The sequence below is a fragment of the Desmodus rotundus genome, chromosome 3 (genome assembly GCF_022682495.2).
Source record: "Desmodus rotundus isolate HL8 chromosome 3, HLdesRot8A.1, whole genome shotgun sequence".
NCBI lineage: Eukaryota > Metazoa > Chordata > Mammalia > Chiroptera > Phyllostomidae > Desmodus > Desmodus rotundus.
The window spans coordinates 142,392,583-142,418,465 of NC_071389.1; the positions used below are offsets into that span (position 1 = coordinate 142,392,583).

The window sequence follows — 25,883 nt, forward strand, 5'->3', positions numbered from 1 at the left end:
CAAAATGAGCCCTCTTCTCTGTACACTGAGGGCGAAGTTGCAGTTTGAATGCGGCATGGTTTTATCCTATCAGCTCAATGTGAAAAAGGGAAGCTCCCCACACACAGGTTTCACAACCCCCAAAATGCTGGTATGTGTGACCCAATCTAGGCTGAGAAGAAACTATTCCCAACAGTAAAAGGGCAAGTTCCCGTTCACAAAGAAAAAGCAACCCGGCTTGCCCAGCGGGCACGCCCTCCAGCCAGCCACCCACCTACAGCCATCTAGATGGTGGAGACTCAGCCCCAAATAACAAGAGCTAGCAGCTCTGCTTTAGTAAACTGTTGTCCAACAGAAACACAGTGCGAGCCACCTGTGTTATTTCCAATTTTCCAATAGCCACGTTAAAAAATAAACAGATAAGCCCTGGCTGGTGCAGCTCAGTGGATTGAGTGCAGGCTGCGAACCAAAGGGTCACCAGTTTGATTCCCAGTCAGGGCACATGCCTGTATTGCAGGCTAGGTCCCTAGTGGGGGCACATGAGAGGCAACCACACATGAATGTTTCTCTCCCTCTCTTTCTCCCTCCCTGCCCCTCTCTCTAAAAATAAATAAATAAAACCTTTAAAAAAATAAACAGGTAAAAAAATGAATTTTATTTAAGTCAGATATCCAAAATATTATTATTTTAACACGTGATCAATACTTTTAAATTACTGTGATATACTGGATAGCCTCTCCTTTGTCTTAGAAATCCAGTGTGTGTTTCAAACCCACAGCACACCCCTCCATTCCAGCCAGCCACACTTCAAGTGCGCAGTCAACACGTGTGGCTGGTGTCCACCCCGTTGGACGCACAGCTTTAGCATGATCATAGCATGTAGCATGATCACTTCTATTTCAGAGTCACTTGTAACATTTTTACATGTATTTCACATTTTAGTTATTTTTGATGAACTTGGACATCCTTCTTAGTGTATCTCTGTCCCTCTCCACTTAAAAAAAAAATTAACAAGTAAACAAAAACTGTTTGACTAGCCAGTGATAGCCAAACCAGAACCAAATGAACTAAGAGGAGAAACCTGGAAAATGAACCTCGTCCCAAGAGACTGGGACACTCTGGTTAGACTACTGACTCTGCTGAACGCACTCGGTGTCGTTTGGCGTGCTGCGGCTGGAGCCCACTCGTCTGCAATGTTAGCACAGGAGTCCGCAGGGAAACGTGACCAGTTTTTCAGGGATCAGCTTCTCAGCCAACATTTCCACGCCACTCTGTACACACGGTGTGCTCCTGAAAAACTGACGGTACAGAGATTCCTTTACACTGAGGAACAAGCTCTTCAAAGGAAAATTAGAGAGATGTATTGTCTGTTTAATAAGCTTTTAAAAAATGTTCCTGAGGCCAAGAACTTCATTTTGTTCACGGCTCTGTCCCCAGAGCCAAGCGTCCGTGTGTGGGGCACAGAGTAAGAACTCAGTAAATTGTGGAGTGCACAAATGGATGATGGTCTTTCTTAAAATTCAGGGGAAGTACACAAAGTCATATTTTAAATCCTCACCCAAGGACATTTTTTCATTGGTTTTAGAGAGAGAGGAAGGGAGAGAGAGAAACATGGACTGCTTGCCTCCCGCACTCGCCTGACCAGAGATGGAACCCGCAACCTAGGTGTACGTTCCCTGAGCGGGGCTCAAACCCGCAACCTTTCAGTTCAAAAGACAAGGCTCCAACCAACCGAGCCACACCAGCCAGGGCTACATGTGGTCCTTTTTAAATGACTACTACATATAAGATCCTGTGGAGACTTAGGGTCTACTTGCATGAGGGCGAAAATTTGTGTACATTTGTGTATAAAGGAAATTAAGAGTACCAAGTACTGGGACATCCATTCATAAAGAGTAGGCTTTCATTTGCCTTCTACGTACCAGGCATTTATTTTATGTGTCAATGAACATGCTAGTCTCAATCTTCCTTAAATAAGATATCACCACAAATTATAATTTTTGCTGTGAAGGAAGAGCACAGGGCATGGTTCAGAAAAACTCCTCTGAGAAGGTGTTTTCAGAACATGTGAAGAAAAAAGTAAGCTGACATGTGAAGAAAAAAGTGAGGCAAGTAATGTCAGGTCCAAATTCTGTGATGGGCAATAATTTGGGTCCTGAAAGTAACCAAGAGAAAGCCAGTGTGACCAGAGCCCTAGCTACACACTGTTATTTAAAAGTTGTTGCACCTGAGAGCCGGGTCTTGTAATACAGATACTGTATTACAAGGCAGTGTGCAGGGTGGGCAAAAGTAGGCTTACAGTTGTTAGTATTGAAAATAATACAAGAATAAAATGTGCTCTGTGTACTCACAACGGCAAACCTACCGTCGCCCACCCCTGTATATTAGCTCTTCAACGAGACAAGGACACCATAGGCTAAATTACCTAAGATATGTCCTTTAATTAAATAAGGAGCTCCTCTGCATCCACCTACTATATATCCCATTGGGTCTTTTTATCATGCCTTCTGAAGAGGGGCCAGGCTAGCTAATGGCCTTGGGCCAAAATAGAAATGAAAAGCAAGCCTCAGACTGGGGCCTGTATCAAAAGACAGACACTGTGTGTGGGAAGTCGGGGGTACGGGAGAGCTGCTTGCTCAGGGCTGAGAAGAGCTGGTGATCAAGCCACAGTACAAAGCACTTGGTCAGCCTCATTTTTTTCTCCCAAAAAATGAATGTTTACATTTATGACACACACTGACTGCCAAAGGAAGTCCAAAAGAATAACCACATTATTAGATATTTTTAGCTTTTCCTTTCATAAATATTTTGTGACACTGCTTTCCAAATAATTCCAAATCTTCCGAGTTAACCAGTAGAAAAAAAGGGAGTAAAGAGTGTATTGTTCACATATGAGGATGTATGACATTGGTGACTAATTTTCTTTTGAGATTCAGTTAAAGGAATGAGTCTTTGTGAGTCCTGCTCACACAAACACAAAACTCCATGGATCAATACTACATAAGAAGACAATAGCCCTGATGAGTGTGGCTCAGTTGGTTGAGCACCGTCCCACAAAGCAAAAGGTCGCCAGTTCAATTCCTGGTCAGGGCACATGTCTGGGTTGCAGGCCTGGTACCCAGTTGGGGCTCGTGCAAGAGGCAACTGATCGATGTTTCTCTCACACATCAATGTTTATCTCGCTCTCTTTCTCCCTCTCTTCCCTCTCTCTAAAAATAAATAAATAAACACCTAAAAAAACATGTCACCTGCAAAAAGTGACAATTAAAAAAATAAGCACACAATATATCAGACACGGAGATAAGACGTGCAAATCACCATGCACCAGGCAAAAGGACTGCTGGGACTGTTTACATTCAAAAATCAGGGGATTGACCCACTTCAGATGGAAAGACACATGCAGACTGAAAGTAAAGGGATGGAAAAGACCTATCATGCAAATGGAAACAACGACAACAACAAAAGCTGGGGTAGCAATACTTCTATCAGACACAATAGACTTTAAAACAAAGGCTATATGTAACGAGATTAAGAAGGACATTTCAGAATGATAAAGGTATCGACCCAACAGGAGACTATAACCCTTGTAAACATTTATGCACCCAACATGGGAGCACCTCAATATGTAAGGCAAATATTGATGGACATAAAGGGAAAGACTGACAGAGTCACAGTAGGGAACTTTAACACCCCAATGACATCAATAGACAGATCATCCAGATGGAAAACCAACAGGGAAACAGTGGCCTTAAATGACATATTAGATCAGAGAGATTTAATTCATATTTTTGGAGTAATTTACTCAAAAACAACATAACATACATTCTTTTCAAAAATACATGGAACATCTTCCAGAATAGACCACATTATTAGGCCACAAAACAAGTATCAACAAATTTAAGAACACTGAATTTATATCAAGCATCTTCTCCAATCACAATGGTATAAAACTAGAAATCAATTACAAGAAAAAAATGAAAAACATATATGGAGGCTAAATAACATGATGCTAAACAATCAATGGGTTAACAACAAGATCAAGGAAGAAATCAAAAGACACCTTGAGACAAATGAAAACACAACAACCCAAGAATTTATGGGACACAGCCAAAGCAATTCTAAGAGGGAAATTCATAGCCTACCTCAAGAAACAAGAAAAATTTCAAATAAACAATTTATCCTTACACCTAAATGAACTAGAAAAATAACAAACAAAACCCAAAGTGAATAGAAAAAAGGAAATAAAGATCAGAGCAGAAATAAAAAACAGAGCCCCCCCCAAAATACAAAAGATCAATGAAACCAGAAACTAGTTCTTTGAAAACACAAACAAAATTGATAAACGTTTATCCAGAGTCATCAAGAAAAAAAAGAGAGGGCCCAAATAAACAAAATCGTAAATGGGAAAAGATAGTAATAATATAGGGATTAAAAAGTTAGTATAGCCAAAATACTTTAATGTTGTAAAATATCACCAAAACTTCTAACAGAAATGCTGAATACAACAATGTAACTTATTAATGCTGATTCCAGCAGTAAGACACAGAACCAAACAGAAAGGCACAAAAATATTTAAATTAGAATAAGGGGAGAACCCATAGGGCAAATTTGAAGCCTGTTATATGGAGTCTCACAGACCTGCCTTATCAAACCATTCTTCAGTATAACTTTTTAAAAGGTGTGCATGGAATAATAAAAATTAAAAAGTACGAGTGGTCCAGAAGACAATTTCAAGTGTTTCAAGACCTCTTGGATGGAGGGAGGTAGAAGAGGGTAAAAGAGGGATAAATAGTGACAGAAAGAGACTTGACTTTGGGTGGGTGAACACACAATACAATATACAGACAATGTATTATAGAATAGTACACCTGAAACCTATATAATTTTATTAACTAATGTCACCTCAATAAATTCAATAAAATTTTTTTCAATAACTTAATTTAGAAACAAATTTTTAATTCAAGTATATCATAAAACAAACAAACAAAAAGCCTCGACCTTTAAATATTCTACTCCTAAAGCAAAAATAGGTGTCTCATCTCCTTATTCCTATTAACCATCAAAGGCTCAGGAAGAAAAGTGATCACTTTAGATACGGAATAAGATGTGCTCCAACAGATTAATAATTTTGATCAATTTCTACTCTTGGAAGTTTAATGTGTCCTATACTTACAGGTAGGTTGATTTTATTAGCAACTCAGAGAATTATGAATTACAGAACTACTCACATTCTTGGTTCTGCTTGAAACAATACAGTCAACACACAAGTATAAATCATTAACACTGTAATGAAGATGTATGCAGAAAGGGAGGGGGCAACATTTTAAGAAATTCCTAAACTACAGATGTCCATATTTGTAAAGGGAAAATCAAAAATTTTTAATTTTTTAAAATATTTTATTTATTTATTTTTAGAGAAGGGAAGGGAGGGAGAAAGAGAGGGAAACATCAATGTGTGGTAGCCTGTCATGCACCCCCTACTGGGGACCTGGCCTGCAACCCAGGCATGTGCCCTGACTGGGAATCCAACAAGCCACCCTTTGGTTCACAGGCCAGCACTCAATCCACTGAGCCACACCAGCCAGGGCAAAAAAAAATTAATTATTTTTATAACCAAGAAGAAACAAAAAGGAAAGTGGGATTTGTGTCGGAAAACTTGAGTTCCAGCCTTTCCCCTACGTGTGGCCCCTTAGTCAAATCACTTAGCAAGACCTTACCTTTCATGACATTAACACCCCAGAGGGTCTCTGGGAAAATCTTAAGATATGGTACATTTTAAAACCTTTAAAGAGCCAATTATTAACAAATGAGGAAAGCATTCATTCATTCAATTAATACAGTATTCACTGACCAACCACTGTGTCAGGTACTGACGGGAGCCCTGTGAATACAGCAATAAACATAGCATCCAAACTGCCACAAACAGCTGTATGTTCATTCCCTTTACATCCTCTATTCTGGGTTTTAACCCTTTTACTTAGAGAGACAGACAGACAGAGACAGAGAGAGAGAGAGAGAGAGAGAGAGAGAGAGAGAGAGGGAGGGAGATAACCAGTATATAATATGAAAGAAAATGGTAACGGTTGCTTTATATTTGAAAAGTTTTTGTTATTGTTGGAGACAGAAAAATCGTTGGGCTACGTTCCTTTGCCTGGCACAAGAAGAAAGACATTTCTCACCCATCCCCCTTTCTCCCCATCCTGCATTTACGACAAACAGCTTCCTTTCTCTGGATATTTTCAAGAGTTCTAAAACGAAACGTTCCTGGCCTTTCCACCAGGTGACTGGGCACCAAAGGGGGGGAAAAAATCACTATTATGGATAATAGATCCTTACGGCAACACCTCTCTTCCCACCTCCGTAAAGAAAATTTTCACTACTGCACTTTATGTCAGAGTGCCGACCTTATTCTTACCATCGCCAGCACACTAAAGCGAACAAGGTTTCTCTAACCTCAGGTAAAGATGTCCTGTATTAAGGAGTGCCTTGCTTTATAAAGTTTACTTCCTTAACTCACAAATCTCACCAGGAACTTAAAAGACTCAATCAATTCTTTAAATAAATTAAAATACCTACTAAAATTCAGAGTTTAGAACATGTTCTCCACCTAGCAAATAAGTCCTATAACTTAGCACTCTGCTGTGTTGTGTTAGAAGGGAAAATACACAGGCTTTAGAAAACACATATTAAGCTCTTCTAGCAAAGAACTAGGTCTGACCATCCTGATTTTCAGCAAAACACTTCAAAATACATATAATGTTAGACAGGTTTTAAATGCTAAATTGACATTACATGAGCATAACACATCTAGATGAGTATTATGTAAATTAGTGAGTGTAACACAAATATTGTATTGTACCTGTATAAACTGAGAAAAATAGATTTTTTGGTATTTAAAGTACTGAAGCACCATTCCAACCTGTATACTTTGGCCCTTTGTGAAGGAGCATCTTATCCTGGAGAATCCAAGCACCAGCAAGTTTTCTGGAGATTAGTAGCCACCAGTCTGGAATAGACTTCAAACCGGCACCATTTGTGACAAGTTCTAGTCAAAGTGTCAAATGGCGAGAGCAACATATGAGTGGAAGAAAAAAATACAAAGTGGAGAATAAAAAGGGAGAAGCCAAGAAAGAAAATCAAAGTGAAAAAAAGCACAAGGAAATGCAATTCTTCCTTAACCCATGGGTAAGGAGGGTATTTCTGATTCCCAAACTTCACAGCAAACTCTCATCATTAGAATACACTCTACTGAAAACAAGAGATCGATCACCTGCTATGGAGTGAATATTTGTGACCTCTCAACATTCATATGGAGAAGCCCTAGTGTGAGAACATTTGGAGGGGGGGCGCCTTTGGGAGGTAATTAGGTCATGAGGGTGGCCTCCATGGGATTAGTGTCCTTATAAGAGGGAGAGAGAGAGCCCTTGCTCCAGGTGAGGACACTGCAGGAAGTCAGCTGTGTACAAGCCAGGAACTCCGGGAACCCAATCATGCGGACTCCCAGATCTCCGACTACGAACTCCAGAACTGTGAGAAACAAGTACTTAAGTCACCTAGTCCATGGTATTTGTTACAGCAGCCGGAGATAACTAAGACATCGCTCAAAGTGACTAGTAAACAGTGCGGCCTTGAACCTTAGAAATAAAGAGGGGGCGAGTACTGCACCAGGGCTCCACTCTGGATCACCTGCTATTGAAAAAGGGCACAGGACTTCACTCTTACTCTTCAAGGGCCCTTCTCCCCCTTCTTCTGGTTTGGGAGTTAAGAGGTTGAAAAGACTAGGACTTTCGAATCATAAAAAGAAATCTGGCCTCAGAAAGTGGTTAAAGAAATCGAAAAGGTCTGGCAAGGAAACCTGCACATATTACGCGATCCTCACCCGTCCCATAACTCATCATCCAGGCCTGAACGATTTTCATTGCTTCTAAGTCTCCAGAACTAAGTTTGATAGCAATGTTTGGTGCACGCCTTTTTTCTTTTTCTTTCTTTCTTTTTTTTTTATAGAGCAACCAATTTGTTCCATTACAGACGTCTCTAATCTGATGTGAGCCTGGCTGGGTTGGCACGGCTTCCTGGTGTGGCTCCAGGATCAGGAGGCCGCGGGCTCAAGCGCCAGACTTAGAGGTCCAGCCCAAATGCCCCGTTTCAGGAAAGCCTCTCTGCAAAACACGGCCACGGTCGGCGAAACTGGCCCAAGCCTGACCATCTCTTCCCAAGTCAGGCTTCCCACGGCATGCTTCCTCCAAAAAAGGAAGAAACCGGCCTAAGGCTCAGCTCTCGCCGGCTAGCATTTACCTATCACAGAAACTTGTTTGCAAAACAGATTCGAGGCACCTATAAACTTAACTTTACAGGAAACGCTGAACCTCGATACTCGCAACTAAGATTTAGTGAGCGCCTACTATCGTCAGGCCCCGAGTTTCTCTTAGCGCCTCCTCCCCACCAGGGGCGCGGGGACCGGTTAGATAGGAGGCCGGGTCACCACGGCCACTCCTCGCTATTACACTGCCCTCCAAGCCTCTCAGGGGGCGCAGGCCGCTGAATAGTCCAACACAGAGGGCCAGCGCGAGGACCCGACCGTTGACTCCGCGTGGGCGCTAAGGGCGTCCGGGATGGCAGGGAAAACTCCGGGGAGTGGCCAGGAGACGCCTCGTCGCTGAGAACTGCTCCCCCGCAGCCGGCCGCCCGAAGCGGAGCCGCAGAGGCCATCTGGCGCGGAAGGCAGGAGCCAGCCCTCAGCCTCCCCGCCCTTCCTCCTCCTTCCCTCGCCCCGGGCGCCCCCAGCGCGAGCCCACAAGCCCACGTGCACAAACTCCAGGCAGGATCCTGGGATCCGAAGAGAAGCCACTTCTCCGCGGCCCCCTCCAAGTTCCCCGCGAGCAACCCCGCCCCGCGGAGACACGTGGCATCGGGGGTCCCGCCGCCCACGGACACCCGGGCGCTGTGGGACTGGGGCTGCAGCGCCCGCTGCGCGCACCACTCACTTGCTGGCCGGCGCGGGGCTTGCCCTGGGGCGCTCTCCTGAAGAAGGAGGTCCTGGCGGTGAAGAAGAAGTCCTCGGAGTCCTCCTCCAGGCTGCTGTAGCCGCTGCTCATGCTGCCGGTCCCGTCGCGCGCGGGCCGCCTCCCCCGGGCGCAGGTGGCCGGGCAGGGGGTGCCGCGCCCTCCCACCCCGCGAAGTTCCCGGCGCGCGGCCCAGAGCCGCCGACCGGCAGTCCCGCTGCAGCTGTGACCGCCGCTCAATCCGTGGGTCCTGGCCCCTCCTGCCGCCTCCCCGCCGGGCTCCTGGCGCCGCCCGGGCTTCTGAGCGCCTCGCGACCCCGCCTCCCAGGGCCCCGCCCTGGCCCCGCGATCCGCTCCGGGGGAGGCTCCGGACACGCCCCCGCACGGCCGCAGGTGGGGACCGGCTCCCCGCCCTACTAGCGGTAAAGAACCCGGAAAGCCCAGCTCGAGGAATGCTTGTACTGGGGCTGTGTTCGGGGTGGTTTCCCCAACCTCCTGGAAGCTGCTAAGTCTTCGGTGATCAGTCCACCGCCCGCTCCTGGGGTCCGGCGGGAGGGGGAGACTGCGTGGCCGAGTGGCCTCCAGGCTGCAGGACCCTCGGGCGTCCTGCAGCGGTTTCGCTCGGTGCTGAACTCACGCCAGGTCGCCCCTCCGGGAGGGTTGGAAATTAGCAGTGATGAGTGGAGAGGTAACAACTGGGTTGAGTTTATTCAAATGAAAACATCCTGTTAATTCAGTTGAGCTTCGGTCTTTTCCTGTCGCCTTTCTCTCTAGAAAGGGTTCATTCCCACATTAGGACAGCCAAGGTCGTTACACTGTGCAGTCCACTGGGTGCAAAGGGCGGGCGGGGGGGCGGGGGGGAGGCCGTGAACTAGTTCTGTAGTTCAAGCTTATTAATTGGACATGCTTTTTAAATGTCCCCTCCCACAACCCGCTTTAAACCGACCATTCAACGACAGGGGTGTACGGTTCAGGGAATTCTATTCGCCTCCTACCAAAAATAAATAAATAAAGGTTCCATATTTTTCTCGAATCCTTCCGGTCGGGTAATCCTCTTTTAAAATGCAAAATTGTCCTCCAAACCACCTGTGGGTACCTGTCAATTACACCTTTCTGTTTTTGGATTGATTTAAATAACTAGTTTCCTTGCAGAGATTCTGATGGAAAGGCGGTTTCTTGAAGTTTAGCACTGCTATGTTAAGCAGGCGGTAGAAGAGGTTTCACTAGGACAGGGGTTAGGAAACAAATTTTTCACTCTTTATAGCTAAACTTTCTTGCATTATGTCTAATCCTCAAAACAACCTTATAAAGTAGATAGAACTATTTTATGCTCAGTTTACACTTAGAGCAGTTGAGGCTTAAAGAGAGAAAAGTAGTGCAGGTGGCAGGGCTGGGCCAATTCTGATATGAAGTTCTTCAGGTACTCTTCTAGATTCTCTGCTTGGTCCCTCTGGTCAGCCGTGGTCATTTGTGGACTAGTGGGAGGGAGAGCTGGTCTGCAGATGATAGGAAGGAGGGACTTGACTCATGAGTCATTCTATCCCCAGGAGAAAGAGGGCTTGCAAACCTGCTTTCCCTTCAGAAGGCTACTCACATATCCAGCTTGTAAACTTGTATATTACCCCAAGTGATTCACACAACTCCCTGAGGCAGGCCTTGTAGTTACTTGTAGCCCATTTTAAAGGTCCTGCAACACTGAAGCCTCTTCCCAGTGAGGGGAAGCAGAGTTTGCCAACCTGAAGTAGGACTTTTTAAAATGGGCTTTTTTAAAAATTAAGGATTGTATTTATTTTTAGAGAGAGGGGAAGGGAGGGAGTAAGAGGGAGAGAGAGACATCAATGTGTGGCTGCTTCTCGCACCACCAGAGACGGGGCCATCAACCCAAGCATGTGCTCTGACTGGGAATCAAACCAGCGACCCTTTGGCCGGCAGGCTGGCACTCAATCCACTAAGCCGCACCAGCCAGGGCCCCAAAATAGGACTTTTTTAGATCTTATTTTAAGCTGGGTTTTTTTAATGACTCAGGAAAAACCTTCAACCATCTCCCTAACTGCTTAAAGTATTTAGATAAAGGATCTGCTCCAGGAAAGGACCTATTATCATAGATAACTAGTTTAACATCAATTAGGTATGACAGGGAGGAGCCTCACAAGTCCCCTTTGATCAAAGTCCTCTCTCTGTCCCTTGGTTAAAGATGGCCCAGCAAACACTATTTTACCGAACATTTGCCTTTCTGCTTCCATGTGAATTGCCTCCTTCCCCTTTGAAGCCCCAACCATAATCACCCTTCTACTTAGTTTGATCTGTCATACAAGCCTTAACTGCTTGATCTGTCCTGTTCCCACATTCTTATGGAAACTTCATATGTACATATGTAATAAATTTGGTCATTTTCTCCCTGTTAATCTGCCTCATGTTAATTTGATTATTAGGCCAGCCAGAAGAACTCAGAAGGGTAGAAGGAAAATTATTTTCCCTCCCCCACACCAGCCACACAGCTACTGAATAGTTAGAAACCAGGAGTTCTAATTCCAGACTGTTTTGCACAGTCCAAGCGGATCCCTGAGTATGCCACGCATATAATGGGCGATTTGCTTACTTACGATAGATTTTTGTTATTTGGTTTCTATTATTTTATTAACATTAATTCTTATTAAGTACTCAAGTTTAAGAGTAATGCATAGGCTAAAAAGCTTAAATAACTTGTTTTATTGTGGATGAAAGGGGGATATAACCTCACCCAGAACAAATTATTTTAAATAGTTTCTGCACTATTTTGAAGAAAAATATTAGAAGGAAAAATAAATAACGTGCTTTATGATCCACCATTTGATAAATAGGATTTTTTCATGGTATTTTTTTTTTTAAGTTCCAAAGGACTTAATTAATTTTTGTATCTGTCAATGCACCATCAGCAGTTATAACACAAAGGCATAATTGAACAATGAAGTACAAATACTGATTATAAACAACAAAAAACAAACACCATAAAGGAAGGAAGGAAGAATTGGCATTCTGTTTCCTAAAAGCAGTAGCATAGTCATATTTCTATATTTTTCTGATAGTAATCTTTTTTAAAATAATTTTTAAAATTTATTTTTTAGCAAGAGGGAGAGGGAGGGAGAAAGAGAAGGAGAGACACATCATTTGGTTGCCTCTGGCACACCCTCACACATGCCCCCAATTCAGGAGCTGGCCCCCAACCCAGGCATGTGCCCTGACTGGGAATCCAACTGGCTACCTTTCAATTCACAGGCCAGTGCTCAATCTACTAAGCCACACCAGCCAGGGCCTGATAGTACTCTTAATTTTTTAAATTATGAATTTAGCCCTGGCCTGATAGCTTGGTTGGTATGGGTATCATCCTCACATGCCAGGGTTGTAGGTTTGATCCCTGGTTGAAGCATAGACAGGAATCAACCAATGAATGGAGAGATAGGTGGAACAACAAGTCAATGTTTCTTTCTCTTTCACAAATCAAGAAATAAAAATATATAAATAAATAAACAAAAATTATGAATTTAAAATTTGGTTCATAAAATTAGTATTTGTAAAAATGCAAAGTGCCATTAAACAACTAGACATTTTTAATATTTGAAATGCAGTAAGGGGTGGAATAAATAAATGCATTCAACCAAGTTCAGTTGTGAAAGGACTTACTGTCAGACACAGAATAGAATTTATGAGTGGGCTCTATTATCATAAATATTCCAGTGACACAAAAGCCTAATGATTTAGATTTATAGCCTACTAAGCTTTTCTTTCAATGGAGAATATATTCAAAACAATAAATATATGCAAATATTATAAACACAAATGTTTTATAATGTTAATCCTGTACATCAAATTATTTCCCTTAAATTAATGTAAAAGGAGAGGCTTTAGTAACAGTTTACCCGTCTTGCTTACCAGATAAACCACCCAGGAGAAAAAATAATAATTGGTGAGTGATTACATATCAAAAAGTTTAAATAATTATTCAAATTTGTAAGTACTATATATCTGCAAATATTGAATATAATAATGTAGAAAAATTAGGCATTGCTGAGCCTTTGATTAAATATATTCAGATGTGAGATTTTTCATTTGTCAACTTGTTCTTATAAAACACAATATGAAAAAGGAAAATATTTCTAGATTTGACTATGTAAAAGTTGAAATATTTTTTAACACATATACCTACACACAGTGGTAAAAGACAAAGGAAAAAATGGGGGAAATATTTGCCATAAAATTGATATCCTTGAAATATAAAGAGTTCATACAAATCAATAAAAAGTTGGAACACCTAATAACAAAGAAACCAAAGGACATGACAATCAGTTCATAAAAAAAGAAATATAAATAACTTATCAGTCACTTAGGCATTAATAAAACAGTCACTCAATCAACAAATAGTTATTGAGCACATACTCACTACCAGACACTGATCTCAGCACAAAGGACACATCACTGGACAAAATCAGCAAAAATCCTTGGCATATATTTTAGTATGGATTAGAGGGAGACAAGAAAAATGAATAAGGGAATTATATAGTATGTTGGAAAGTAATAAATACTCTTACATAAATCACAGAAGAAAGATAAAGAATATAGTTTTATATAGATTGGTTATTGAAGCTGTCACTGAGAAGGTAACTTTTCAAAGATGTGTAGGAGGTAAGAGAGCTGGCCATGCAGGTATCCTTGGGGAAAGCATTTCAGGCAGGAGAAACAGCAAGTGCAAAGGCCCTGAGGCAGGAGTATGCTGTTATGTTCAACTAAGAGCAAAGAAGGCAGTGTGTCTGAAGTGGGTGAATGTAAAAGAGAGTGGTAGAAATTGCTATCAGAAAGGTAACAGGGACAGAGAGGTTATTGTTCCTATAATGCCTCAAAAGCAATTACAAGGACTTTGATTTTCATTTTTACTCTGAGATGAGAGACCACTGGAAATTTTGAGCTAAAGAATATACATGATTTGACTTAAATTTTTAAAGGACCCCTTTTGTTGCTGGGCAGAGAATAGATTACTAAGGCTTATGAAAACTCTAGCAAATGAAAATAAGGTACAGTTTTCACTCATGAGATCGGCAAGTATTCTTTAAAGCAGGTCACAAAACAGCATGCATACTGTGATTACATTTGTGTAACTACAGGTATAATCGTAGGTAATAGTTTCAGAATGTATGAGGAACTATGATAAAAATCAGGAATATTATGAAAAAGTTCATGTTGACAAACAATTGTTACATTGATATCTATGTCATATGGGGAAAAAATGGCCTTGGAGGTGAGGCAGACCTGACTTAGAAGGAGAACACTGTCACTTACTCTTGTGTGACCTGTAACAATTTAATTAGCATCTCTGTTCCTCAGGTTCATCATGAGTGAGATGGGAATAAAAATGTTCCCATTTTACTCTCATTAGTTTACTATAAGGGTTAAGCAGGAGAATCCATGTAAAGCCTTTGGCATAGAATAGGACCAAAAAAATTCTTGCCCCAAACATTAGACCTTGTTGCATATTCAACACCAGTAACCCACTTCCTTGATAACCAAACAAGGACTTTGTTCACGAATCCTCTCCTCTACCGGCAGGAGGTTCAATCCGAGCAGTAAGGCCCCATTTTCAGTCAGCTGCTGTGGGGACCCCAGGCGCCCGGCGGGGCAGTGCTTCTGGCTTGAACGGCTCTCACAGACCTGGCCACTGAGATCTGAGACCTAAGGGAAACTCTGCTGGGCTGCTTTTGGGAAAAATGTCTCGCCTTCAAAAGAGACAAAAAAAATTCTGTCTCCTACTGGACCTTGTCTTGCCTGAATACGGTACCTGCGAATTCTGTAGCCATTTCATAGACAAAATTGATAGGCTTAAGATGGCAAGGCATGATAATAATGCTAGGAAGCAGCATGGGTCCTTGAATTAACCAACTCCAAAGCCGCCCTAATTAGGACTCCTTTTTATGAGAGGTAATATATTTTCTCTGTTGTTGAAGCCAGATGAGTGAGCCCATATCATCCTAACTAGTATATTCCCATTATTCATTTACTTTTGTGTTTATGCATGTATGTATATATGCTGTATGTATATATTTTCTGCTAGGAAAGTCCCTCTCATCATATTTCTGCCAACTTCTGTTCTCTGTCAACATTGGGAAGAATCAGTAGAGACACAGAGAGAATCAGAAATAAGATTTTCAAAATGATAACTGAATCAGTCCTCTTACAATAACTTAGAAAGGGTATTCTTTTACATTTAGACACTCCCAAAGGTTGGCTTTTTGAAAGGGCTTTTTAAAAAAAAAAAAGAAATGGGCTGAAATTTCTCTGAAAAATTCTGTGAACTCAAACTCAAAGACGATGGCAGTTGGTTATTCCAGGGCTGTCCCCAGAGGACGTGCGGTGGGGTCGTGGCACCAGCCCAGTCTGTCTCTTCTGTTCTGACAGAGACAGCGCCTCGGCATTGACTACGACTCTGGTTACTCCCATTTTGTCCATGACAACAATAGAAATAAACAGTATAACAGCTGACAGGCGGTGTTTTGGGTGGTTAAGTTTGTGGGCCTGGAAATCAGACGGCCAATGTTGAAATGCAGGCTCAGAATGTAGGACCCACAGCAAACTGTCTCACCTGGTTAAGCCTCAGTTCCACATTTGAAGAATGGGGGATAATAGGACTTGCCTTGAAGGGTTCTTACAGGGATCATATCAAGTAAAATTATATGATTACATGTAAGAATAATATTTCCATATTTGGGCACATCCTCAGTACCCAAGACAATGACAGTCTGCCTGTGAGCCTGGAGGTTACCCAAGCGTACAGGACAAGGAGGGGGAGAAAAATAAGTTGTCTTTCCCATAACTAGACTTATCAATCCAAAGTATCTAGTCAGTGCTAGGGATACTGCCTGGTGTGAGGACTCCACGAACCCCATAGTTTGGCGTCTGCGTCTAGGTAGATTTCATCTTAGGTTCTGCATTTCCTCATTCCTCTGATAAGAACTGGCCAAGGGAAAGCACATATCTGATGACAAAGTCCTTCATCATTATGATACTTAATTATGTTACTTTCTATCTCAGGTCCTCAAAGCTCTTAACATTAACACTAACTCCCGTCAAGTGATAATTACTTGTCTCCTTTAAAAGATAAATAAACATGAGAGATGGGATGGCTACACCAAGAAGAATGGATAGCCATCTCCCATAGTGGCTGTGGCATTTTATTTCTTTAAAAAGAAAAAGGCTCAAGCAAATATGGCAAAATAGTTAATGTGTGCTTTATTTTGGTATTGAAAACACAGATTATTAAAATTGTATTATCTGTATTTTTGCATGCCTGGAATATTTATTTATTTATTTATTTTAATTTATTTATTTTTAGACAGAGGGGAAGAGAGGGAGAAAGAGAGGGAGAAAAGTATCAATGTGTGGTTGCCTCTCACACGCCCCCCACTGGGGACCTGGCCTGCAACCCAGGCATGTGCTCTGAGTGGGAATCAAACGAGAAACCCTTTGGTTCACAGGCCAGTGCTCAATCCACTGAGCCACACCAGTCAAGGCTATTTCTTAATTTTATAAAATTAGAAGGAAACTAAAGTACAGATAATAACTGCAATTTTAAAACAATTAATTTTAACACTACAAGGACCTTCAACCATAGAATGAGAATAGGAGGCCTCAGCTCTAAAATATCTGAAAATTTAAATCATGATAATAAAACAGACACTCTCACTACGATTTTGTGAAAACTATTTTAAAATGGGACGAGAATAGTTTCAATAAAGCCTAGGTGGATAAAAATCTAATATGGTCCTTTAGGCACTTCAGGGGTTGCAATGGTAGTAATAGAAGATTGTGAAGACGGGGAGAAAAAACTTAGCACTTCTATGTCTAAAAATTTCTTTTTCATGTAAATATAAACAGAAAATAATAAAAAACATCCCAGAGCAAAAGTCAGTTTAAGATATAGAAACCAAATCTATTAACACTGAAACTTTGGTTTAAGTTATAGCATCATCGAATTTAAAAATCCAACACCACACAGAACCACTGGAGTGTAAGATGTCCCTTGGTAGTTTCCACACACTGTTAACGACACATAGGTCAGTTAAAAATTCGTACTACAAGCCACGCTAAGAAGATGCATGTACACATGAAGAAAACCAGTAGAGAATTCCAGCTTCCCTCAAACAAGTTTTCAAAAAATTAAATCATTCTGGCAAAGATACAGAACTTCCAAAGAGCATGTGAAACTAAAGCTTAATTAGGGGGTTGTTCTTCAAACAGTTGGAAACTGTACTGAGTAAACGCATTTTGTTTGCCTTCATTCAAGTACTAGTTTATTCCTGTCCAATGGAAGAAATCCTATAGGAAAAAAAAGTGAAGCAACTGGTATTCTGTTCCTTAATTTCTAAGATATTATCCCTGAAGAGGATACTGCAGATAAGAAACAAAATAAATTGTTGAACATGGATTGAGTTCTTCCTATATGCCAGTCACTCTTCTGAAGGTTAGTCTGTATTAACTCATTTAATCCTCGCGACAGCCCTTATTTCCCCCTGATGAAAGAGGAGCATGGGGTAACCATTACAGCTACCTCAGTGTAAAGCTGCTGGTTCTTAGAGTCACCCTCCTAACCGCTGTAAACACTGCCTTTTGAGTTCAGCCTGCTGGGGTGAGAGTAGAGTCAGACTGCCTCAAAGAAAAACCAGAAGGTTTCATCAGTCAGAAAAGACATGTCGTGGATTGATTTGAAATGCTTATAACACAGAGCATGTGCATGAGAGATATTTGCTGTTTGGAGCTTTTAAAAGAGAAAGGATTGTTGACCAGGACATTGAACTTTCCAGTATTTATTCTGATCAATCCTTCTGACTAATTTAAGTCCCCACCCCACCCTCAAGCCTCTGCTACGGGCATTTAGCTCTCTGTTCCTTATTTTAAATAGGGATAGGGAGAACCTGCACGCATTTTGCCGTGGTGGTCGCCACTATTGGGGCCCACTGACGCCGTCATTATCTCTCACAGGGGTCTCTAGAAGCGGAGCTGTGACGGGGAGGTTAATGCTGTCTTCAAAGTCCGGAGTCACTACCCGCTACTGGGCTCCCTTATCAAGTGGCTCCCCACTGAGGTCATGTTTATTTTGTAACTCATGAAGAATAAATGGGCATTTTCCTGCAATTTTTGCTTGAGATTTAAATCCTAATCTCAGGGGGCTGAAAGGTAGAGGGAGGAATGGAGAAATAGGGAGTGGCCTGGGGTCAAATATGGAACATTTACCACAAACACAAGGCAGAGATCTGATAACTGTTTATCAATACTTAGTACCTGTACTAGAGCTCAAGCCAGGTATCTGTCTTTGAAACCTGTGTCTTAGGATGACAGTTTTGGGTAAGCAGAAATGCTTTTTGTTCAGAAAAAGCATTCTAGGGAAGTTGGGGTTCTTCTTAATAATAACAAATAGAAACCTAGTGGTAGGTCCAGAATTTGTATGGAGGAGGTCCTATGGTAGTTTAAACTGGGCCGCATACATGTCCGTATCAAAGAAGAGAAGGATTGCCGCTGGAGAGACTTCTGGAGGAGAGTTGGAGCTCCCTGCCTTTGGCGCTCTGGACCTCCAGTCTTTAGTTCCATTCATAGCACCCAGGTATGAAAGAAGTGTTAGATGGGCTCCCTGCTTCCCAAAAGCTTTTAATGTAGTTAGTGAGAAAACATACCCCATGGAACAATTACATAATTAGAGACACTAACTAGGCAATTAACAAATCTATAGGAATAATGCATCAAAATATGAACCAAAGACCAGAAAATGTGAAGAGATTTGGTGAGTCATGAAGGAGAGAGATAGGCAGAGAGGAAGACAATAAAACAGGAAGTTCAGCCCTGGCTGGTGTGGCTCAGTGGATTGAGTACCAGCCTGTGAACCAAAGGGTCACCCGTTCAATTCCCAGTCAGGGTACATACCTGGGTTGCAGGCCAGGCAGGTCCCCAGTATGGGGCGAGCGGGAGGCAACCACACATTGTTATTTCCCTCTCTTTCTCTCTCCCTTCCCCTCTCTCTAAAACATAAATAAATACAATCTTTAAAAAAATAAAATAGGAAGTTCAGGGAAGAGGGAAATGGTCACCAGCAAAAGTAAACACTTGAAGTTGTGAAGAACAGTTGACCGAAGAGGTGAGGGCCAAGGTGTTGTTAAAACATCAACTGAGGAGTTGAGAGACTGTAACTCTCAGAAATTTGGGACTAGCAGACAGGGTATGACATAAAGGAAAGAGTGTTGGGGTGGGGGTGGGGGGCTGTGTTGTAACACAACTGAGAGAAGCAGACAAACAAGCTTGACCATCTCTTGTGAAACTTCCTGTGGTTTTGTGAGGGACTCAAAGTGCAGAGGACGGCTGCTGGTTGGACGTTGGGAAACAGAACGCCAAATCCTTGAACTTTATTTTCACTGACTGCTGTTGTCAAAAACAGTCAAGCAAAATTCAATCTCCCACTGAACTGAAAAAATTCAAATGAACAGATAGGAAAAGGGGGAGGAGGAGAAATAGAAAGCCTAGGAAAAAAGATGGCAAGGTAAGTTAAATAGGAAAAAAATAAAGCAAAAGCTGAACACTCATCAAGAGAAGGATATTACATTTTATCATTTATCATAATGTGAATATTAATGTGAATCTTGAATCTTTACATTAAATTTTTTTAAGATAGAGGGGAAAGGAGGGAGAAAGAGAGGGAGAGAAACATGTGGAGAGAAATATCGATTGGTTGCCTCTCCTATGCTTCCTGGGACCGGGACCGAACTAGCAACCCAGGCAGGTGCCCTGACCAGGAATCAAACCGGTGACCTTTCCCTTTGCAGGCCAACTTCCAACCCACTTATCCACTCCAGTCAGAACTAAACTTTTTATTCTTTGAATATACATTTGCTTATGGTTAATTAAATATTTTTCTATTTTAAAAAATTGAAATGATATGGGTAGTGTAGGGGAGAAAGGAACTTTTTCCCCTACCTTGTTAGGTCCAGCATCTGAGAACCTACAAATTAATCCAACAAAAGGCAGAGTAACAGGAGGAAAGGGCTTATTACATATGAATATGGGAGTTTCACTGAAACAGCATGACAACTCAAAGAGGCAGATAACCCACTTTGTCTAAGTGGCAAAGGGGCTTTAGGCTTTGGCTGGGAGGGGAGGCTGTGGGAAGGTCAGGAGGAAATGTATGGAAAACAAGGTTTGTGGAGCAGACTCGAGTCATTGAAGGAGGTGAGTTGTCTCCAGAGGCGTTTTCCTCTTGCTGGTGCAGGAGAGGAAGACATCTTTTCAAATGAAAATTTCCTTTACAAAAGGGAAACGGATATCCTCTGGTTTAGAGCTTTCCCTAAGTCAGCTGTTTCTCACTTACCTTCAGCTCAAAATAATCCTTACGCCAAAGTGGCATGTTTTGGGGGTGGCGTGGGAGGAGCTGAGGGGCAGTGGAGATAATCCTGATCCCTTTCAGTAGCATGTTGAAAGCAGCAAAACTACCAAAAGTCTTTTCAGAGGCTGCCACATTTCCTTATCGCTCCTTCAACCTACTGCTTGCCCCCCATTCCCTCAAATGAAGAAGAGCAAACATATTCAGCTTTGCTAAAGGAACTTCTAGACATCTAACTTCTAAATTTAGAAGTTCCTTTAACAGAAAAATAAATGTACTTTATTAGTTACATGTGCCCTCTCCTTCCCAGGTAGAATGTACACTCAGGCTGTATAATCTGTTTGTTTAAAGCACAGAAGAGAATTATGAGCCATTTGTTGAAAGAATCTGTTTACATTAAGTCAAGTTGTTGCTGCAGGAGCTGAAACAGCACACAGTCATGGCAAAGCAGAACACAACAGGCAGAGTCAAAGGCAAACGGAGCGGCAGGGACTGTTCTCAGTCTTGACTGAGGCCGTGCTGGGCTGCACAACTGTACAGATTTGTCAGGCTCCTGCACTGGGCTCTAAAAAGGACGAATTCTACTGCACATAAATATTCCTCGATTTTTAAAGTGAAGGGAAAGGGATTTAGCCAACCAGGAGAAGGTGTTTGCAAATTTTGTCACAAACAGCAAGTACCCATAGCCCATAAAGTGCTCCTAAACTTCCAGAAGAGCAATAACCCCAAGAAAAATGGGCAAAAGTTAAGGTCAGATAGTTCACAGAAATATAAATGAAAATAGCCCTTAAACATACAAAAAAGATGATCAATCACATGTATATTAAAGCTACTGCAGGATACCACTCTTTTCTATCAAATAGGCAAAAACCTAAAAGTTAGACCATTTTGTCACTGGGGTAGAGGAGAACTAGGCATTCCTTTTTTTTTTTTTTTTAAGATAAAGAGGGAATCTTTTTATTTTAAAGATTTTAAAATAAAATCTTATTTAAAGAGGGAGAAAGAGAGGGAAACACTAATATGGTTGCCTCTCACACTCCCCCAGTGGGGACCTGGCTCACAACCCAGGCACGTGCCCCAACTGGGGGCTTGAACCAGTGACCCTTTGGTTCATAGGCCAGCACTCAATCCACTGAGCCACTCAGCCAGGATGAAACAGGTATTCTTGCTTATGATTGTTTAAAAGAAAAATGGTCCAGCTCCAGAGGGTAATCTGGAAATACCTAGCAAAATTACACATGTATTTCTTCTTGTGGGAAACAATTTCAAAGAAAACACTGGCAAAATTATAAAATGTCTCGTGGCCAAGGTTATGATATGCAATTATTTATAATAATTTTCAAAAGATGGGAACAATCCAAATATCCATCAGCTGGATCCAAATATCCATGCAGCTATAAAAAGAAATGAGAACCATTTCAATACACTGATCTGGAATCATCTCTAGGATCGATTATTTAAAAAAGAATAGTGCAGAACAATGTCTGTAGTATGCTATCTATTTAGAAAATATTTTTCAAAAGAAGCAACAGAAGGATAAACCAAGGAATAATAACAATTAGTTACTTCTGGGGGGATGGAGGAGACCAGTTGAGGGCACAGGGAATAGAAGCACAACTTACGTGAACGTATCTTGGTTGGTCTATAGTTTTTATTTTGGAATAGTGTGAATATTTACATAATTAAAATCTCAGTTAAATCAAAAGGGGAAAAAAGCAACCCCTACAAGTCGAAAACACATTTAAAAAAATGAAACTAACTGAAGTTTTAGTATCAGAGACACACAAAGAAAATAATCGTTCTGAATGTCTTTAAGATGGTATTTTTCCAAAAGATTTTATTTATTTGTTTTAAGAGAGAGGGGAAGGGAGGATGAGAAAGAAACATCAATGTGTGGTTGCCTTCTGCATACCCCTGACCCAGGACCCGGCCTGCCACCCAGCCATGTACCCTGACTGGGAATCAAACTGGTGACCCTTTGGTTCATAGGCTGACACTCATTCCACTGAGCCACACCAGCCAGGGCTAAGATAGTATTTTGATGGTATGCCCATTAATGTATATATTCCAAGTATAAAATAATAACCAAGTAATGTTGACTACAATAGTGTTATATTGGTATTGTTACATTTAAATTATTTTTTAAAAGATATTATTTAATGATTCAGAGAGAGGGGAAGGTAGGGAGAAGGAGAGGGGAGAAACATAGATGCAAGTGTGAAACATTGACTGGTTGCCTCTGGCACGCACCCCACCAGGGACCAGGCCTGAAACCCAGGCATGTGCCCTGACTGGGAATCCAACCAGCCACACCAGCCAGGGCTATTTTGAAATTATTAAGGTATGTTGTAGGATGAAGTAATTAAGTGATAATTACAGTGTTGTTTTTATGTTCATATTTTTTAGAAATATATTTTAAAGTATGGGTGGATGAAATGAAATGGGAGTCCAGGAGTTGTTTGATCAAAAAAAGAAAAAGGGAATGGAATCTTCACAACTGTTAATGTTAGTGATGAATATATGGAGATTTATTATACAATATATTCTCATGTTATGTTTTATAATAAAGATGTTTAAAGTGTAAGATCTCTATTTTTAGGGACTCCACTGGAACATGGTCACCACCCCTCCCACTCTGTAAAACAAACTCAGCTGGGACCAGACCTGAACTCCTGTGCTTCCTTTCATTTTCAAAACTCTTCAAAAACCTTCCAGATAGAGCTTCACTGCGTCACCGAGTGGTATTTCAGTTAATAGCTGCATTTCTACATGAAGAAATTAATAACAGGATCATAATAATCATAGCTTGATGTATCTCGGGCCATGCTTTTTAAATGCTCATGAAACTTTCTCACATAGTTATCTCAGTTTCACCTAAGGGCTTTGTAATCACCGCCACTTCACAGATGGGAAACTGAGTCGAGAAGTTAAGCAATGTATCCAGGGTCCCAACTGAACTGACATTGGGACTTAGGTTTCCTATCAGTTCGCAGTCCTATAAATTCAGGCTACAGAGAAAATTAACATCAAGAGACAAAATTAAATTCACAGTATTTTAGCTTCCACGTCAGACCTCTGGTTAAATGGTATAACTATTAGGAAGATTACCATCTTCCAGTTCATTACGCAGCCGGTCGTCTAGAACTAGTTAAAAGTCTCACTATGCATCCGGGCTCTTGCTGCACGTGTGTGTGTGCGTGTTCTGTGTGTTTATCCACCTGTCTCCCTTTTCAACACTGCTATGAAGTCAAGGGTACCCCTTCCTGTATTTCAAAGTCTGGATCATGGGCTTATGTCTATAAGGTAATCCTGGTAGAACACAACGGTTATTAAATGTGTTTGTGCTGTCTTGACACTATTCCTTGTGAAAGAGAAGAATTAAGCTACTAAGTTCACCAGATAGTCACAGAACGCCTTATTACAGGGTGAGCCTAAGTCTTGAACACCTCTTCCTTACTGGGGGGAAAGAAAAGGTGTTTTCTTGAAACAGCACCTTTCAATGTTTTAAAATTATGCTCATATTTGTTGAAACAATAATGGCGCATGAAAGGCTGTAACTATAGAACTACCATATTTAGCGTTTAGCTGCAGAGTGTCACCTTTAACTACCAGATTATTCTGACATTTTTAATGGAAAAAAAGAGAAGCAACTTCCAACCTAAACTCCCATGTCGTCCTTGTTCCTTGATTTATCTAGCAGTTCGGTATGGTTTGCATAGTTTGTGCTATTATTTTTCAAAAGGTGGTGTAAAGATTTCATATTTTTCCTTTCGGTTTTCTTATAATTTGGGTCAGAGCACCTTTTCGTATCTTAGAAACTAAGAAGTGGTGCCCTGGTTTGGTGGGTTGAGCCTGGCCTGAGAAACGCAAGTTTGCCTGTTGGATCCCTGGTCAGGGCACACGCCTGGGTTGTGGGTCAGGTCCCCAGTTGGGGGCGTGTGAGAGGCAACCAGCCAGTTTCTCTCCTTGTCTTTCTCCCTCCCTCGCCCTCTCTCTAAAAATAAATAAATGAAATCTTTTAAAAAATGAAAAGAAGATATGTGAAAAATTATAAGAATTAAAAGGTATACATTTTGATCCCATTAAAATATTCAACACATTAAAATTTACATAAAAACAAGTTTTTATATGTTTATATTATATAGACATTAAAATCATCCTATTTAATATTATGGAGAAATGATCACGATTTAATACCAAGTCAAAAATGTAGGATACAAAATTAAATATACTGCATGATCCCAATTTTGTCTACAAATAATGTATGCATACAAAAAAGGCTGAAAGGAAATACACCGTGGGGTCTTTTAGCCTGGTGGAATTACGAGTCTTTTTCATTTTTTATAATGTTCTACATTTACAGGTTTCTCCTGCTTTTCTAAAGCTCTAGTTATGTCACTTTGTGTTACAAAAGACCTACGTCAGTACCTGTTTTTGCTAACAAAGAAATCCAAAGAGGATTTTGGCTTTCACACAAAAAGACCAAAAGAGGAAGAGCGCCCTGTTTTGCTGGGTGCCGTTGCGCTGCTCTAGAGGCGGCGGGCGCCCTGAGCAGCGAGGGTGGCTCCGCTCTCACTGTAAGTTAGTGCTGCATCAGGCTGCATGCGTTACGTGGTAGGACATACATAGTAGATGATTTGGGGGCGTCTGGGAGTGCTCAAAAATGTTCCCATAAAGTTAATGGCAATTGCTTCTTCACTTTACAGTTTCAGCTTACAAAAGGTTTCTCCTACTCTATGCTTTTGGCAACTTGTAACAGATTTTCTACAATAGGTATTTATTACTGTTATCATAAGAAAACCCCCCAGGTATTTTGTTTCTTTTTAAAAGAAGATTTAATTTATTTATTTTTAGAGAGAGAGAAAGGGAGAAGGGAGGGAGAGAAACATCAATGTGTGGTTGCCTCTTATGTGCCCCCCACTAGGGACCTGGCCCAAAACCCAGGCCTGTGCCCTCACTGGGAATCGAACTGGTAACCCCTTGCTTCGCAGGCTGGCACTCAATTTCCCTGATCCACACCAGCCAGGGCAAAAACAGCTATTTCAAAGTCTTTTCTATTCCAGATTTTAATGTACGATAGTGGGTATTTTTCATAGTGATTATACATAGCTCCCAGCAACCCTGCAACACCAGAAATGCACAGCTGACCGGACAGTTCAACAACTCCCTTTCCAGCCTTCCATGCATCCCGCAGGGCTAGCCCCAATGCAAAGAAATATCCTCCTGTGACGGTTTCCCTCTGTTCCCTCTCTTAGCTCTCAGTAACCGTGTGAAAAAACTTGGGATGACTTGCTTTATCCAGATGTACTAATTTAGCAAATGGATTTTGATAAATACAGAAACCTAAAGATGCAGCTGGGAGTGGTGTTCATTTAGTTAATACCATGAAACAACCAAATACTAGGATCTTGAAAAAATCCTGGGTTGTCTATGTTGACATTGCCTATGTTGAAGTATTTTTAACCGGAACAAAAATAGAACTGTTACAGTTTCCATTTTCTTCAAACAGTTACATG

General features: G+C 41.4%; 1 protein-coding gene across 1 annotated transcript in view; it reads right to left on the reverse strand.

The window, feature by feature from the left end:
* RASSF3 (Ras association domain family member 3) overlaps positions 1–9,263 on the reverse strand; it is a 72,621-nt gene extending 63,358 nt beyond the window's left edge. The window contains exon 1 of the mRNA XM_053921209.1: positions 8,964–9,263. Coding sequence (XP_053777184.1) covers positions 8,964–9,074 — 111 coding nt within the window. The 5' untranslated portion in view covers positions 9,075–9,263. The remainder of the gene's footprint in view (positions 1–8,963) is intronic.
* Positions 9,264–25,883: the final 16,620 nt, after the last annotated feature.